The sequence below is a fragment of the Macaca mulatta genome, chromosome 3, assembly GCF_049350105.2.
Source record: "Macaca mulatta isolate MMU2019108-1 chromosome 3, T2T-MMU8v2.0, whole genome shotgun sequence".
NCBI lineage: Eukaryota > Metazoa > Chordata > Mammalia > Primates > Cercopithecidae > Macaca > Macaca mulatta.
The window spans coordinates 157390329-157408435 of record NC_133408.1 but is presented as its reverse complement, the minus strand read 5'-3'; the positions used below and the strand labels follow the sequence as shown (position 1 = coordinate 157408435).

At 37.8% G+C, this 18107-nt stretch overlaps 1 protein-coding gene across 3 annotated transcripts in view; it reads left to right on the top strand.

Moving 5' to 3' along the window:
• Positions 1–18107, top strand: part of CTTNBP2 (cortactin binding protein 2) — a 162170-nt gene that overhangs the window by 2153 nt on the left and 141910 nt on the right. For all 3 annotated transcript variants that reach the window (XM_028844929.2, NM_001168625.1, XM_015134751.3), the window contains 1 exon segment: positions 9682–9789. In XM_028844929.2, the coding sequence (XP_028700762.2) occupies positions 9682–9789 (108 nt within the window).

Sequence of the window (18107 nt, the reverse complement as noted above, 5' to 3'; positions counted from 1 at the left end):
AATAGTTTTGACTTCATAAGGCATGGTTCTCTCTTATCAGCCTCTTTACCTATAGACTGATTTTAAAGTGAAAGGAAAGCTAGTGTAGAGGAGTGATATGTGTCATCATAATTGCTCCTTAAAAATCAAAGGCGTTTTAATGCACTTTGGATTCTTGTTGACTGATAACCTAATTTTTATTTTAGTGAACAATTCACTTTGCATTTTGGAGATTTGTTGAATTTCAAGTTGGTTTACATATTGTGATTTTTATGTATACATTTGGCAGTAAGGAGTCAATGGAAGCTCTGAAGCAGTAGGCTATTTTTGAAAGTGAGTGTTTTCAGTAAGCTTTGACTATTTAGATTGTTGCTTAGAGACAAGCTTAATTTATAGTTTTCAGTTTAATATCATTTTTAGTGGAATGTTTTAAATTTAGTTTGTGATCCTCATTCTTAGCTGTTTAAATCCTGAAAGCATCCCAAGTTTAAGGCTGGGTAACAGCTACATTATTCAATAGGATCATATTAATAGTCTTTGCTGTGAACCATGCCGGGAAACCTGGGTTATTTTCAGTGCCCTGGCCAAATGTGATGACTTTTATAGGCCATATTGCTGTTTCTACTCTGAAAATAACTCCTAATGGATAAGGCAGTATGGAAAACAGAAATCTTCATGCTTTTTATTGTCACCAAAGAATTCTGGAGTGAAAGGAAAATGGAGATCTTTTGAGAGCTATATTTGGGAAGCCAACCAACATTCTTGTCATTCTGAGCTTTTCTGGAGCAGCTAATATGCAAAAAGGTATAAAATTTGTTGTCATGGTGACAGTGACAAAGAAAAACTTGGACAGTGATTTAAAATGCACAACAGTGATGTTAAACAAATTAACAGCTGGCAACTTGAAAGTTTTGTTTTCCAGGTGACAGTATTGCATGTAAATGCACTGGAAAGATCTTTCGTAGCCAATTTCACTAAGTGTTTTTTTAAACTAAATTATAGTTATATGGCAGCTATAGAATGTTGAAAGTTTTGTAGCTTAATTTTTAAATAGGAAATAACATAGATTTAACACACATTACTGAACACTTACTGAGATACAGGCATCATGAGTGTCATCTTTGCTGTGCTAAAGTAATACATTCCAGTGATAGAAACTGCCATGTGCCAAGCAATCAAATTGGAGATGATGGTGTCATGAGAGGCACAAATGATTTTGCATTAGAAGTTTGGAGAGAGACAGTCATAGAGAGGGTTCCTAGTGGATGGATCTAGAAAATTCCATAGAAGGATGACATTTGAGGTAGGCCTTGAGATTGAAGGAGGATTCGGACCAGCACTGCAGGAAGGAGTGTGTGAATGTGGCCATATCCTAGGGAGACACACGCGAAGGGCTTTCAGCGATGAGCGAAGAGGTTCCCATTCTGGTCGCAGTTATATGGTTCAGAAAAATAGCTTGGAAGTTGAGGAAATTGACTGGAATATTTTTCCAAAGATGAGACTATAACTGTTTCCAGTGTCCTGCATTTCACTCTTTTTTTTCTTCTTCTTCTTAAATAATAGGTTGTAGATTTCTGTTTGCCCCAGTTTTTGGACTTGATTATTATTGTCGTTGCTGTCTTTGTTATTGTATTTCTCACAGGAACAATTTTGTTTAGAGAACAATTGTCCTCAGTGATTGAATCCATGCCTAGGCTAGATTGCCAGTTGGTTCTATCCTTGTGTGTTTCACATAACTTTATGAGGTGAGAAAATGTTTCACAGCCTTGGTACTTAGACATTTACAAATATCTAATGTTGATCATGTGGGCAGCAAGGCTGTGGCTGGGAGAGAGCAGCCTCCACCTCCGAGGAGAGTTGTGTGAAGCTTGTAAAGGAAAGCAAAGGTGCTTAGCACAATGCCAGGCACATGGTAAGTGCTCCACAAATATTCACTGAATGAAGAAAATGAAAGGAAGCTCACCAAGAAGTTGTGTCATAAAACTTAATGTTGAGTGGCTAATTGGAAAACTCACTTTGTGTGTTACCAGCTAGCTTATAGTGAAACTATTGGCCTGTGACTTGTAATAATTAACATTATAGACATTATGGATCTTGATCCAAAAAGATGACCCTAATTCTTATTTGTAAAAATTTTCATCTTAATACTGCCCCTTTCCAAGCTGCTTTTCTTAATGACTTCTTAGGTTCGTTATAGAGGTTTTTTAAAAGTTTAATTTGCAACACTATTAGTTTTCTCTTTGGATTCTCTCTTTTCAAAATGATGATTGAGGCTGCACCCCTGCCATCCTGCATCCTTCCAATAATAGAGTCAAGGCCACATCACCCACTGGGGTGTGGAGGAGAGAGAAGATGATTGATAGGGGATTAAGAGAAATGTGGGGAAGTTTGGAAACAGGAAGAGGGAATAAAAGGAAAGATTGGGCAGGAAAAAGGAGGTCAGGCAAGGCTTTAGAATAGTCTGCAATTGCACAGAAATGTGGAACTGGAATTTCAGCATTGAATGTGCCTAGGAAGGATGGAGCAATATCCCCCAGCTCCATTTACTTTGCCACCGGAGCCTGTCTGAGTATTGCTTTAGAAGGATACTTTATTTGAACACACTTGATTACATTGTTCTCTGTTGGTGCTCCTTTGCAAAGCTTGTATAACGTGGAAAAAGAGATTTGTCTTTTCTCTTGGTAGTTAGGTAAGGAATCAGAGGACAGGTACAAGAGAGGATATGATATTGATATTGAAAGATTTTTAAAATTTTAATGTTTTAAATAACTTACACAAATAATGAGATCATATTATTAATGCTGTGTACAGTATGATGCCTTCCATATATAAATCCTGATTTTAGAGTAGGGGGAGATACTCTGTTTAAATAAATTGTTAGTAACCAACTAATATGTTGGAGATCATTTTAAAAGGTTATAGTAAAGGTAGTGTAGTCAAGGTAACATTGCTATGTGGAGTGGATACTTGTTTGCAAATGATTTGGTTTTGACATTTTTATATTTCATTGAAAAGACAAGATGGTTCCAAAGGCCTGCCTGTTAATTTGGCCCAGCCTCTTCATTTGAAAATCAGCATGCAGACATTTGCCACCTACAGATAATCAAGACTATTCTTTAATGCATTGTAAGCTTCCTAAAGGATGGTTATTACATCTGAATGTCTGCTTGCCCGTGGAGCTGATCCATGTCCCATGTCGGGCTGATGTATCCTCGAAAAACTGAGTTAGAGTGAAAATAGATGTTTGTATTGTTTGAGGTATGGTCCTTTTTTTTCCCCTAAGGAGGAAATAGAGACTGCAGGGAGATCTGAAAGGAGGAAAAGGGAGGTAGCTGGGCTTAATTATCAGAGGCTGTCACCCCTGACTGAGCCACTTTTCTGCCATTCTTTCCAGCTTTCTCTTAGCTAAAATTAGTCACATCCATTACCAGGTTTCCTTCCTGACATTATTTCCTTGTCAGTATTACCTCCTTTCAATACATTGAATTTCTTGTCTTGCATGGAAGACCCCAGACCGTGTGGTTGATTTGAGGTGCATGACCTTGGAGAACTGACACCAAATAGACCCCATGTTCTCTGTGCTATATGTTGTTTTAAAGCAGAACATCAAGCAGCTTCCCTAGTTTAGGTTACTCTAGATGATTTTTGAAACGCTGAGTCAATGATCTAATACAGTTACTTAGTTGCACCTAGACTGGGCTGAAACATTGTATCTTAGTAAGATGGATGTACCTGAGACATCCTTTGCACACTTTGTTTGCATACTGTGTGCAGTAGACATTTTATACCCAAAGTGTATATGGTGGGTTGGGGCAGGGGGAGCACGTTGGATAAAATAAGTGAAGAAGTAATATTCTTACTGTCCTGACACATCTAGTAGGGGTGAGAAAATAGAGTTAATAGAGATAATAAGTTTACTATGAGGAAATGCACAAAGCTGGACATGATTAACCGCCAAGTGAAGTAATAGAACAGATTTTAAGACTGAATGGAGAGAACAAGAGATTTCTGGAGTCTGGAAAGGCATTCAGAAGTGGGGTTTGAGCTATGTGCTGAAGAAAGATAGTACCCAGATGAATCAGAGGAGAATCCATTCTCTTAGGAAGAGCAACATCAGAAGTAGGCAACCCCATCACAAAAATTCTTTCCTCCTTGAAGAGAGAGAAACCAGGAAGATAATCTCAAGGCAAGAAGTAACTTCAGAGATTTGAAAATAGTTTGAGATATTGAGAAGTATGTACTTTTCTTCATGAAAACCCTTATAATTAGCTGAATTCTTAACATAGTGCATGTTCTTGTGTACCTAGAGAGGTGGATTTAATTTTTTGCATGTCGGTGATACAGCCTTTGCATTGTGATGGTGAACTTTCAAGATGATTTCATTGCTTTTACTTCTTGATAGCCCTTATTCATCCCCAAAGCATAAAGCTTGCTTACATAGAAAGTTCTAAATGCATTATTAATTATTAGCATGCACTATTAAACTAGGAGGAAAATACATTTCTGTAACTTCTGAGCAAAGAGGCAAAATCAGTTTCCTCAAGTACCTCACAAAGGCTTTTAGACTCAGGAAATGACCTAAATAAATTTCCTCAGTCCAGTAATCCAGTTACCCTGATGGTACATGAAATCAGGACATTTAGGGGCTGGAGGAGATTTAAGAGATCACTTACTCCAGCATCCTTATTTTTACTGATGGAAAACCTGAGATTCAAACAGATGAAGTGATTTGCCCTACTTTGCTGATTGTTTCCTACCACATCACTCATCACCCCACCTTCCAGTCTGCCTGCTTTCTCCTATGTAAAGCTTACTGATGGAAAATAGGCACAACCTGCTGGATATTAAACTGAAGGAGAGGCTCTTGGTGTTGCTGGGAAGAGCCAGATAAAGTGCCTGAGTTTGTATTTAGTTACCAACATATCCCCCAGCAACCCTGATAGGACGGATGTATTTGAGGAAAGATCTGAGGGGTGTCTCTGCCACCGTGGCTCATAATGTCTCCTGAAGGCATTCTGATAACCAATCAATGTTGGTTGGTTCCACTAATTCTAAAACGATATGGGGAAGACTTTTCTATTAATATTTAGCCGTGTCTACTGAATTCCCCACATAAACCTAGTGTTTTAGATTTGGGGAGGGGCAAACTTGGTATTGGCCTGTGTTCAATTCTGGAAATTCAAGATGGCTTGATTCAGCCAGGGTCTGTTTTGTCTATTCTGTCTCTTTCTCTCTCTCTCAGCCTGTATGAGAAAAAATCCTCAAGAATGCTCTCCCCACACTTGCCCCAAGTAATTCAGAGCTGTTCAAAACTACAGTGTTGAACAGTTGAGTTTGGGATTATTTCTCCTTTCTAATTTATACATAATATATCATATATATATATTATATATAATTATATGAGTATAATTTTAAATTTTAAATAAATTATAATATACAATAGATTAACATACAATAAATTAATATATGTGACTTGTATCCCAAACAAGACATACTTTGTATTTGATGACCAGATTCTGGATTGGTTGAAGCTGCCATGTCAGATTTTTAAAACCAGGTGTTAAGTGTTTTTTCTGGAATGCTTTTCCTGGCAAATGTAACAGGCGGAAGAGTGACCTGTGGAGTTGAAATCTGTGTTTTTGTTTTGTTTTGTTTTGTTTTGTTTTTTCTTCTTTGGAGATGGAGTCTTGTTCTGTCATCAGGCTGGAGTGGCACAATCTCTGCTCACTGCAACCTCTGCCTCCTGGGTTCAAACAATTCTCCCACCTCAGCCTCCAGGGTAGCTGGGACTACAGATGCACGCTGCCACGCCTGGCTAATTTTTTTTTTTTAATTTTTTTTTTTTTTAAATTTTAGTAGAGATGGGGTTTCACCGTGTTGCCCAGGCTGTTCTTGAACTCCTGAGCTCAGGCAATCCGCCGGCCTTGGCCTCCCAAAGTGCTAGGATTACAGGCGTGAGCCACCGTGCCTGGCACAGATCTGGTTTTATTTTGTTTTTAGCTTCTTTTCATCACTAAAAAATAAGAACTGGATTTTTCTTTTTTAATTGGCAAAGGCAAGTTCAATAGTAAACCTCGGTCTGTGAACATGTCTGCTCTAGTTATTTTCTGGGGGGAGATGGGGATTTGGGAGTCATGTTTTCATGAGTGCCATGACAGAGACCTTAATTTTTTGTGTGAGTGGCAGCATTTGGATCTGTCCTGTCTTCTATCCAATTTGAAAATGAGATTATCAGTGCAGTCTTTTATAAACATATGACTTAATTCGTTTGGCTTTTAAACCAAGAAACTTTAATATTTTTTCTATAAGTACTTTTGTACCATATGCATCTAACATTAATGCCACTTCATTCATATATATGTGTGTATATATATATATTCTAACAAAAATACAGTTTTTTTGTTAGAATTTTTGCTTCTGAGGTTATTTTTCTAAAAATACTAAAGTGCTTTATATTTATTTATAAAATACTTGGAGTCTTAAGATCTCCAGCATCTTTTCATGCACAGTACTTTGTTTTTACCTTGTTTTGCCAGAATAGAGTGGAAATGAAAGGTGTTGACGATTTGAAAATATTATTACAATATTTGCACTATGAAAGGCCAGGAATTAGTAGAGAAATTTTACTAGGACTAGTAGCGGAGAAATGGGGGTGGAGACAGAGAGAGAAGAAAGACAAGCAGACAGATGCACTGTATGTTTCAAACAGTACATCACTTCATACGTTGTGATGGGAGACAGATTTATTTTTTAACATTCTGTGTGACATAATCTATGGTTTAGCAAGAACCCTTGTACCAATATTTTTTATTTTAATGAATTTCCCTCTTTATTGATGGTAGTGTATAGAAAAACAGAAGTTTTGGCTGTAGGTCACATGTGTTGCTGCTGCTGATGGAAGCAGGGCAGGCTCTCCTGACTCTAATATGAATCAGGATCTTGGCAATGTCTTTCATAATTTATTAGTTTTTAAAATGGAGCACTTTGCTTATAAAGCTTTGGAGAAGCAGGACAATAAAATATACAATTAATTAAAATCCTTAGAGCAACCAGCAGCATCATTAATAAAACATTACCCTCTAAAGCACATAAGAATTGCAGCTTACTCTCCCATCTCAGTGGGAAAAACCAGGATAAAAGAGCCTGTCTTTCATCATAGCCAATAAACTGAGTTTATTGGACTTGGGCTGGTAGATTTTCAAAGAAATAGGCTCCTGGCCAATACCCTACTCCTCTCTACATGAAACATCTGGGTTAATAATAACAACCTCCTGCCTTCATTTGGCACTTACTTCATTGATATGTTCTTGTTTAATCCTCACAAGAATGCAGGGTAGATGTTAGGATTTCCATTATACAGATGAGAAAACAGAGGATGGCATGAGTTATAGAAGTGCTCCTCAGCATGTAGTCTGTGGACCAGCAACATCAGCAGGAGCTTGTTAGAGGGGCAGATTCACAGCCCCACCTCAGACTCACTGAATCACAATTTCCAGGGGTGGAGCACCGCAGCCTGTGTTTTCACAAGGTCTTAAGGTGATTCTTATGCATGCCAAAGTTTGAGAACAATTGGTTTATAAGACTTTATGGACACTACTGTGTAGTGGGAGCAGAGATTGGGACTTGGTACATTGGATTTTACTATTCATAGGGAGCATCTCTAAGAAATCTTTGAAGTAGGAATCCCTGAGAACTACACATGATTTATGCTTGCTATAGGTTTTCCTCTTCTCTTTATCCTTAGCCCTTACCTTTCCAAATAACTTCTCTGTCTAGTGTGTATGCAAAAAGAAATAATTTTAAGAGAGAGATCCTTTTAAAATCTTTCTTGAGAGAACCCCCTAGCTCTAGTCTCTTTCCCCTTTGTACCATCATATCTCTTTCCAGAAGATTCTTTTGAAACTTAAACGTTACCGTTCTGGTCATGCCTGTTTGAAAGCCTCTGAAATCGTTTATTGTCTTTACTATGTATACTTTTGTGTCTTCACAGAAATAGCCCAGTGTTCATGTTGGCTGATTGATAGGATGGTACCATTTTTATCTCATCTCAAAGAGCTTATTCTAGAATGTTGGTGCCATGCTGGTAAAGTGTGAAGATAAGTCATGGCATTTGGTCATATATCCTCGTTTTACCATTTACTGGTTGCATGCTCTGCATATATTATCTGACTTTTCTGAGTTTCAATTTTAAAAATGGAGATGGCAATATGGTGTAAATTAGTCAATTCTTTGAGACTACTTTGGAAGCCATTGGGTGCTATGCAAGTGTGAAGTAATATTCTGGCATGTTTTGAACAATGGCTTCTGAGGGTGAGTGTACAGACAGATTTGGGGATAAATGTTGTGTTACCCTTCTCTATGATGGTGACTGGGCTTGTCAAATGAGTCTGTGTACAGAAGGGAGGAGCAGAGTGTGCCCGGTGGAAGGAGCTCAGGCTTTGGACTCACCCAGGCTGACTGTGAACTCACTCTCAGCTTTATCTCTAAAATGAATGCTGGAGAACCTACTTGTAAAAGTTGCTGTGAGGAAGGAGGTTGGAGCGGAAGACAAAAGAATCGAGAGTCAGTGGTATACCTATGAAATTTAAAGCCTTAAGAGGTTGGATGCAGTCGCTCAGGAAAGAAATCTACTAGAGAAGACAAAAGGGCTGGAAGAACCTTGTGTGAGAAATTATGACCCCCTCCCTTCCCCCCACCTCCCCCCCACACACACCTAGGGCCCTGGTACTGACTTCAAGCTGTAGCTAGGTCCCTGGAAGTCTCACTTATTCCAGTCTCAGCTCCCTCCCAGGCCTGCCAAGAAGCTACAGAGGCGTTCATAAGAAGGCACTTTGATAACCAAACAGCAGGGGTTCCAAACTCACCGGACTTTGTCCGCCCAGATGACCACATATGAGTGGCAGTCCTGGTTTCTTAAAAGTGTGTGTGCCTGTACTCTGTGTGTGTGTGTGTGTGTGTGTGTATGTGTTGGTGGGGGAGGGTTGGCAACATGAGGAATGTGTTCCTTCTAAAGGGGCAGCTATTTCCTGGCTCTGTGCATTATTGCCGTGAGGAAATATGAATCTGGAGTTACCCAGTCATCTGACATTTGAAGATAAGCCAGGGATCTGGATTTTTTGGTGACATCTTGAGATTTTTTAAATGTTGGCTAAATGAAAAACAACAACGACGACAAACCCACTTTGTGACCCAAGTAACACACATCTGTAGGCCAGATTTGGCTGCCAGCTGGTGGCCTCTGCTGCAGAGTGTGTAAACATGACCTATTATTATTGGATGTTCTGGAATTTATAAAAACCTCCCAGGAGTCTTTATGTTGGGGCCCTTCTAGGAATACATCCATGCTTTCTTTGCTTCTCTTGAAACTCCCCCATTCCCCCAAGATATACCAGACCTGTTTTGCTTGAGACTCCAGGGACTTTAAATTTGTGCTGTGTGATTTGGAGAGATTTTGAGTCTGGGTGTGCAGGCAGGCTGGGGAACTATAGCTCCTTGGAGAGGAGAGTTGAGAGACTGGCGTTACAGTTTTTACCTCTCCTCCTAGAAGGTCAGGGCATAGATTGTCTGCTGCAAATAGTACCCCAGTGCCTCTTGGATCTGCTGAGCCACTGGGATAAAAATGATCCATTGCATAACTCTTAGGATGTGTGTGTCTTCCTTAGGAAAAGATTTTTCATTGCCTTGTTTTTTTATGTGTTACAGAAAAAAGAGTTTGATGTGGATACTCTCAGTAAATCCGAGCTGCGGATGCTCCTCAGCGTGATGGAAGGGGAGCTGGAGGCCAGAGACCTCGTCATCGAGGCCCTGCGGGTAAGAACGACACAGGACTGGGTCTCCGTGCTGGGTCATCTGCTTTTTTCAAAGAGCCATTGGCAAACCTTCTTTTTCTTAATTTTTGAATCAAGTAGATATAAAATGTTACATCAGGTCAAAATGTGCTCTTCACCCCAAGCACTAACCCATAACCTTTATAAGCCCAAACAAACACTGAAGTCAGATGGTCATTGAAATGCTGGGAGCTGAGAGGAGACTGTGTAATGTGGGAAACTTGAGGAGTCAGCTGTACTCGTTCAGAAATCCTTTTATGTTTCACATGTTTATTTGGTTAGAAACACGCATTTTCAGAAAATTGCTGATTTGGTATCCTACATGTATGTGAGGGCAGTGAGGAAAAGTTGAGGTTTATAAAAAAAGATTGCTGGTAATATATATTTTTTCTTCCTATAAAAATTATTATTTTATTTTTAGAAACTCATGAGTTAAAAAGTAAATGTTTATCCATACCTTCAAAGTGTTAATTTTTTTGATCTTTCAGTAATTTTGAAATATTTCTGTAATTGCTTACAAAGAATTTATTACTTAAATGCCTCAATAAAATTTTCTTTTTGAAAAAACAATGGTTATTAGACTTTCTTGATGCAGTTTTCCAATTGAATGTTCTGGATCTTGCGTTTGTTTTGGTATGTAGATCAAACAGAATTTGGTGCTTGTTTTTGTCCCTCTTTTCTGTTTAATAGTTTGTATGTAATTAGTTATCTTTTTGGCTCTTGGTCATTTGACCAAGAGGGCTATATTTATTAGGTATGGGTTTATCTTATTTCACCAGGGAGTTGTTTCCCCAGACATTGTCTTGGTAAGTGTAATTTCATGTACGTATGAAAAGCTGTGGAATGTTAACACATCGTTGCCTGTGACAGGAGCTTATATGGTAGAGGAGGGAGGTGGTAGTGCTGGATGGTCAGACATAATAATGGAAAAGGTAGACATGGGGAGAACTCAGTTGTGTGGGAAGAAGAGATAGCTCCTGAAGTCTTGTCTTCAATGTATTTTCATAAACCAGAAGTTGGCATAGCAGATGTAATGATTATCCCTCAATTTGATTGCAGGAACAAATTGCCACAGAAAAATGGTAGTATAGTTGTACTGTTGGCAAGCCAATATTGAGTTGAAGGTGTTGCCTTTTGAATGACAAGTTCTTCTAAGTAGACATTTGCAGTTTGGTTATGTTCATCCTGTTCCACATTTAGAACATCTTGTTACTGGCAGATGTATATTTTCCTGAATGAAATTTTTGGGAGAGATGCTGAGGCAGCATATAACTAACATATGTGCCCCTTAGCCCAAGGACAGAACAAGGGCATAGTCAGCTGCTGAGGCCAGTAGTATAGCCTCTTGTGGTCAGATAGAAGTGAAGGGCTCCAGCTGTGCCTTAGATATTTTTTTTTTTTGGTCCTGTGTTAACCTGTTAAAGGCATCAGCACTATGGAATTCCCCACTAACATCAATGTTTGAACGTTTAATGAAGTCGGTGTTTTTATGTATCACCTTAGCGACCACAGGTATTTCTCTTTTTAATTTAATTGCAATACTTGGAAATGTTGAAATGTAAGAGTAGAGGTAAAAGCTTGCTAATAATCAGCACTTGCTGAGTGGACATTTTTCACAGAATCAAGAAATGTTAGAATTACGAGGAGCCTTAGATGATGTCGTAGGTCAGTGTTTTGCCTCCCTATCAGATGTGATGTCTCCTTTTCATAAAATATTTTATCACCTTCTTACTATCCTGCAATGAAATTTGTGGAGAATTGCATGTATAAGTAGGTTCTGTTAAAACCAGTACAAAGATAACAGGAAAATAGTTAAAATAAAATATGATATGCTCAATATATAAATGCTCAGACATGACTGTACTGAAAGACATGATAAAACAAACACATGGCTATTTGAACCTATTCATGGCATTGACGAGAATATAATAGTTGCAAAAGAATCCTGATCCCATCCTGCTATGTTGTTTACTCTGAGTCAGCAGATTTGTGGTGGGTGAGGTGATTTTCTGAAATGGTGAATGACTTAGTAAAGTGGCAAACAAAAGCACACACATACACAGGAGTTGAATCCCTGCAAAATTCAGTTTGTTAAAAATTAAATTGACTTGTTTAATAAGTAGAAAGGAGTTACTCTCTAACCTGGTCATCTAGAAGGTTCAAGTGAAAGGAATGAACAGAGAAATATTTGAACGTGACAGAGAACACAGCACAGTTCCTTTAATGTGTGGAAAGGAACCACATCTTTGCCGTGCCTCCCCTAAGTGCCCATCACTGCGAAAATAAAAAATGCTAGTCTGTTTCCAAAACACATCCTAGGGTACTGCTCCTGTGGAGAACCACTGGCCAAGACCAGTCTCCTTTGTGTATAGATAAAATCAAACAGAAAAGCCTGGAGACTTCTGACTTATCGAAGGCCACAGATATGGCATGCATAAGAGCTTCCAGTTCATTTTCACACAGCCTCCCACGTGGAATGCGGTGTATATGCGGTGTATTGGTTTAAAATTCAGAATTGTGATTTCTTTATTTGGATGATTTTTTTTTTACAATAGGTAATAATGTCATCTTCACATATCTGTGGTAGCCATCATAGACTCACCGTGGTGATGTACTAATTGAATGTTCCCTGGGACATTCACGGTCACAGTGTGTCATCTGTTTGCCTTTTCCTGTAGTGGTGGAATGTAGCTGAGTGACTAATGCCCCAGAAAGAAATTGGGAAGGAGAGAGGCTGTGAAAGTGTCATTTTAATTTTGTTTTACATTATGAGATCAATTTATTCCGAAATCAAGAATCAAAATCTCCTCACTCGGTAATTAGTGTGCTGCTATTCAACTGTGAAGGAAGTGCATCTTGGGTTTTTTTTTTTCAGCCAAAATTAATATTCCTCTGAAAATAGTAAATAGTTTTGAATTTAATATATAAATTATAAAGATACCTAGTTTGTACACTGAACTTTATTACATTTAGAAATGATTTTGTTGTGAGACGTTCAAATTCTTTAGAATTTTAAATCTTTAAACATATATTTCAGATGAAGCTATTTTACTTTTTAAATTATGCTATCTTGATGCTTTGATTTCAAGTTTTTAAAAGTTGCATACATCATTGAATTAATGGCAACGGACTTTTCAAAACAATCCATAAATATAATTTGGAATGGGGAAGATGTTAAGAGATTGCAACGTATGTCTTGGTACCTTTGCTATTTTCATATATTTAAGGTATAGATACTTCCTAGTATAAAAAGTCCATGACAGTAGTGAAGACATTAATTTTTAAAAAGAGCGATATTGATGGAAAAATCTGAATTGCATAAAGCTGATTAACCGAAGTATATTTTAATTGATTCTCATGGGAAATATTTAGTTTGTCAACAATTCCTCCATATTCACATAGAGTAGGAATAAATCTTTGAACAAATAGATACATTCAGATAAAACCCAAAGAAAAATACTTTGTAGTTCAATAAAGAATGTGCCCAAAGAGAAGCAGCCACATTTTCTGAATACCAAGATAGGCACAGAAGCTTTTGAATTAAATTTAATTGACTATTCAAAATCTGAGTACACAATTCATACAGAAATCCGTGATTCAAGTTTGTTTACTTTGTGGAGTCGTCTGGCCTTTGTTTCTTTTTTCCTCTTGCTACTGGTATTCTTACAGGTATCTTAGTCAAAGAGAGACAAAGTCAAGATGATGAAAATGCTATAACTAGATGAAAATGCTATAACTATAAAATTTTAAAAGTCAAAATTATGTGCTTAAGCCTACATTTTACAAGGCCCAGCCTGCTATCATTAGCATGAGTTTACATAAATATCATTTAAACAATGAATTCCTTTGGCAATTATCTTCAGATTTTTTTCTGTGCCTGTTTCCTTTTAGACTGGATAACTGAGATTGACTATAATAAACCCATGGCAATTCTTCCTCCTAATATTCATATAAAGTAACTATATAATCTAGACTTTCAATTATTATTTGCATTGCCATGTTTAAAAATTATCCAGTTTAACATTTCTTCAGATAGAATGCATTTATCACCCCAGTAACACAGGACACTATCAGTTATAGAATTGCCTTGTACAAGTGGCTGTAAGAAAGAGACTCAACATACAGTAGATTAAATAAGGTCATTTCTCTCACATGACAATCTGGAGGTGAGTGATCCCAGCTGGAGAGTCAGCTCCATGCCAAGTGGTCATTCAACAACCCAGGTTATTTTTGTTTTACTACTCTTCTTAGGGAGTTAACCTCATCGGCGTGCTTGAAACAGGATCAGTGCCAGCTCTGCATCCCAATATATGGTAAGGGGGAAAGATGGGAAATGAAGGGCAAGCAATTCCTCTAAGTATGGTCTTTCTTCTGCAGAGTGCACACAGTATATCGGTGAGGCCTTTCATAGACATGCAGCTTTTCGTAGTTGCATAGGAGCCTGGAAAATGACCATGGCTAGCTGGCTACACTGTAGTACTATGGAAGATGGGAGGACTTGGGAAAACATTAACAACCTGCCGAAGTCCAAGAGGGAGGGGTCCTATCCTGATTTCAATATTATCTTTCAAAATATCCTGGGCTAAGATATAGGAAGTTAGATCTTTCTCTCCTTCCTTCCTTCCTCAATAAGGATTTGATGAGTACCTACTGTGTAGCAGGCATAAAAATACACTTTGAAGTACATATAAGTGAAGATGTATTATGCCAAAATTGTAGCTGTTTAGAAAATTGTATTTCTTGACTTTACATGTTTAAAATTAGTGTTCTGGGTAATGCCATCTAGGCCTAGGTTTTACTTTTCTCAGACCGTGACTCAGTATATTGAGTTTGCCTAGAACAATCTTCCTTTTCAAAAACTTGGCTGTTCATGGGGTTCAAAATTAAAAATAAAATTTAAAGCTCTTAAGTAATTTTGCTTTAAAGCAGATTTTCTCAACCTCAGCACTGTTGATATTTGGGAACATTTTATTTTTTGCTGTTTGTGGGGAGCTGTCCTGTACATGTAAGATATTTAGCGACATCCTTGGTCTCTACCCACTAGATGCCAGTAGCAACTCTTCAGCTGTGACAACAGGGTCTCTCCATGGGGGACCACATTGCTGCTGCTTGGGAAACGCTGCTTTAAGGAGGTAATGCTAGTCAAGGAAGGACTATTTTTAAAACTGATTTTGCTAAAATTGGCCAGGCGCGGCAACTCACACCTACGATCCCAGCACTTTGGGAGGCTGAGGCAGGCAGATCACTTGAGGTCAGGAGTTCAAGACCAGCCTGGCCAATGTGGTGAAACTCTGTCTCTCTACTAAAAATACAAATATTAGCCAGGCATGGTGGCAGGCAAATTTGGGATGAGGTCCCTGTATTTATGGCTATTAATGCAAACAGTCCACCTGCGATGATAGCTTGTTGACCCCCATCCTCTCTATAGAACTGAGCCCACCCACGTGCAACAGTGAGCCCTTGCCTTGGGACAGGCAGATTTAATTTGCCAGTGATTATAAGATGTATCTCAGGCTGGGCTCGGTGGCTCACGCCTGTAATCCCAGCACTTTGGGGAGCTGAAGCAGGTGGATCACTTGAGGTCAGGAGTTCGAGACCAGCCTGGTCAACATAGTGAAACCCTATCTGTACTAAAAGTACAAAAATTAGCCAGGTGTGGTGGTACACACCTGTAATCCCAGTTACTTGAGAGGCCGCGGCAGGAGAATTGCCTGAACCCAGGAGGTGGAGGTTGCAGTGAGCCAAGAGCAAGCCACTGCATTCCAGCCTGGGTGACAGAGCGAGACCCCATCTCAAAAAAAAAAAAAAAAAAGAAAAAGAAAAAGAAAAGTCTATTTTTGCTAAAAATAAATGTAAAAACTCTATTCAAATATGTTGCATAATGATACAATGATTTTCTTGAAAAAGTATGCCTTTAAACTAAAAGTATTCTGAAAATGCCCATTTTAACAACTTCAGGACACTTTCAAAATGTATTACATATTTTACTATTTAAAATTGAATTACAGTTCCTTATGTAGAAATTAAATACCGTAGTTTTCAAATTAAAAAAGCCTTTATAGTTGTATGGTTCAGTGCTAGAATCTTGACATAGAACAAAGACAATCACTTTAAATAAAATAATGGTTCCACTCTAGTTTTAAAAATAGCTACAGAGTATGCTACAGAGTATTGTGAATGTTTTCCTCATATGACATGTCTGCTAAATCCTGATAAAAGAATAACAATCTGGCTTTTTATTGGTTTCAGCTAAGTAAAACATGCAGTCTTTTGTATTTCAAAATTCTCCTGTGAATGCAGGCATTTGATAGACCAAAACATACCCTTTTTGTGCTGTTCATTATAATTAATGAATGAATTAATTTGCTGAGCAGAGCTGAATTTATGAAAACATAAATTAATTTAAGTTTCCTTTCCTGTCTGTTGAGATAACACTTTTGTGCCATGCTAGAGAAAGGAAGAAGGGTGTTGACCAGATTTCGTATTGTTTCTGCTAGCAAATCAGTTTTCAGAAAGAAGAAATAGCTGATGAATTTTAAGTAGCATTGTATTTGTTCCAGCAGGACAAACACTGAAATGAGCAACTTTGATTCTTTACTTCTGGTCAGTTTTTTCTCTGATAAATATTTACCATTAGTAACAAACAAACAAAATATAGAATACCATGCAAAAAGTTGCTTTTCCATATATTAGAAAATTTAGGTGATGAGGTCGTGAAAGCAAAATGTTTTTGATCACCATTTCTAGCCCATATAATAAGCAACTGAAGTAACTGTGTAGCATCTGCCTGCTGATTATTAATAAGTTATCAAGATATATGTAAGGAGAACAAACTAAAGATGAGGCTTTTCCCAGATCAATCTCCCACATACCATTTGATCTGTTCTGGTGCAGGATAGAATCAGGGTTACAAATAGGATGAAACAAGGAATATATTTTTGTACACTTTGAACATGATCACAATTGTGGGGACTGTCAGTCTAATTAGCAATTCATTTTTAGAATTCCATGTGATCTGAAAATACAAGATATTCCTTTGAGGCATTCTGATTACATTTTAGCCACCTCGTCCTGACACTTAGTGGCTAAGCTACAAGTCATGGGTTTTTGCAGAAATTTCTTTTGCCACCTTTATGATGAATTCTATGTTTTGATTATAAGAGGAAACAAGGTTCTAAAGCAGTATGCTCATACAGTGTGCAGCATGGTCTTTATTATGTAAATTTTTGAATTTTGTGTGGCATTATTTTCAACTTTGCATAAATAATTCTGTTTGCAACCACCTCTTCACAACCAGTTAAAAGTAAACAAAAAAAAATGAAAAAAGAAGAGGGTGGTTTTATCATTTTAAACTAAAACAATTTCTTTTCTACAGCCACCCTCATCCATCCCATGATGGTGGGTTAGGCAGTAAACAAGCCAAAATCAAGACAAGGGTAATTCCATTTGGCTCATGCTTTGCGGGAATCCTGAGGTTAACTGCTGTTTACAACAAGCTAGAGTTTTAGCAGGGGGTGGAGATGGAATGGGGCTTAATATTGTTAGGTTTTGGTTATATGTCAGGCACTTCATAGGCATTATTTCTTATCCCTATGAAATCTCTTGAGATCAGTGATAGTACCCCTACTTTAGGAACAGAGAAAGTAAAGCTAATAGGATATTTGCCATTTTCTGTCTGACTCCTAACCTTAGCCCTCACCATGTTTCTCCCCCAAAGGCAACATTAATGAAACTAAGCATTCTCCTAGAGCTGAAAGTTGTCATTTATGGATTCTTTAATTGCTATGAAGTCTCAGACCATTTCTACACACCTGTAATCAATTGTAAATTTCAAAAGCTGTGCAGAAATTGAAGCTACAAAGAAATTGTTAGTCTTCTATGTTTAATCATTCATTTGCTCTTCCCTTGCGATTGAGCACAGGTGATTATAAACAGAAGTAAAGCCTTGAAGGTTTCTAAGATCCTTTTGAATGGCAAGAATGATAATGTAGAAGAACATCATTGGTTTTTAATGTGTCCTTATTAATTATCATACTAAAAGCTTGTACTTTTCTGTAATTGGGATATGATTCTGTCATCCTCTGGATGACAGGGAACATGCTGGTGCATGTGAGAATGCCGCATGACCTGAGTTTAGGGAAGTGATGGAGATTTCTGAAATACACGAGGACACAATTACTGAGGAACTGCTCTTTCCACCCTGACCATCTTTGCATATTTCAGTCGTTAAGTCTGTCTCTTATAGTTGCATTTTGTTTTTAAATTTGTACATCTTTTAGTTTTCATATTTGATCTTGTTTT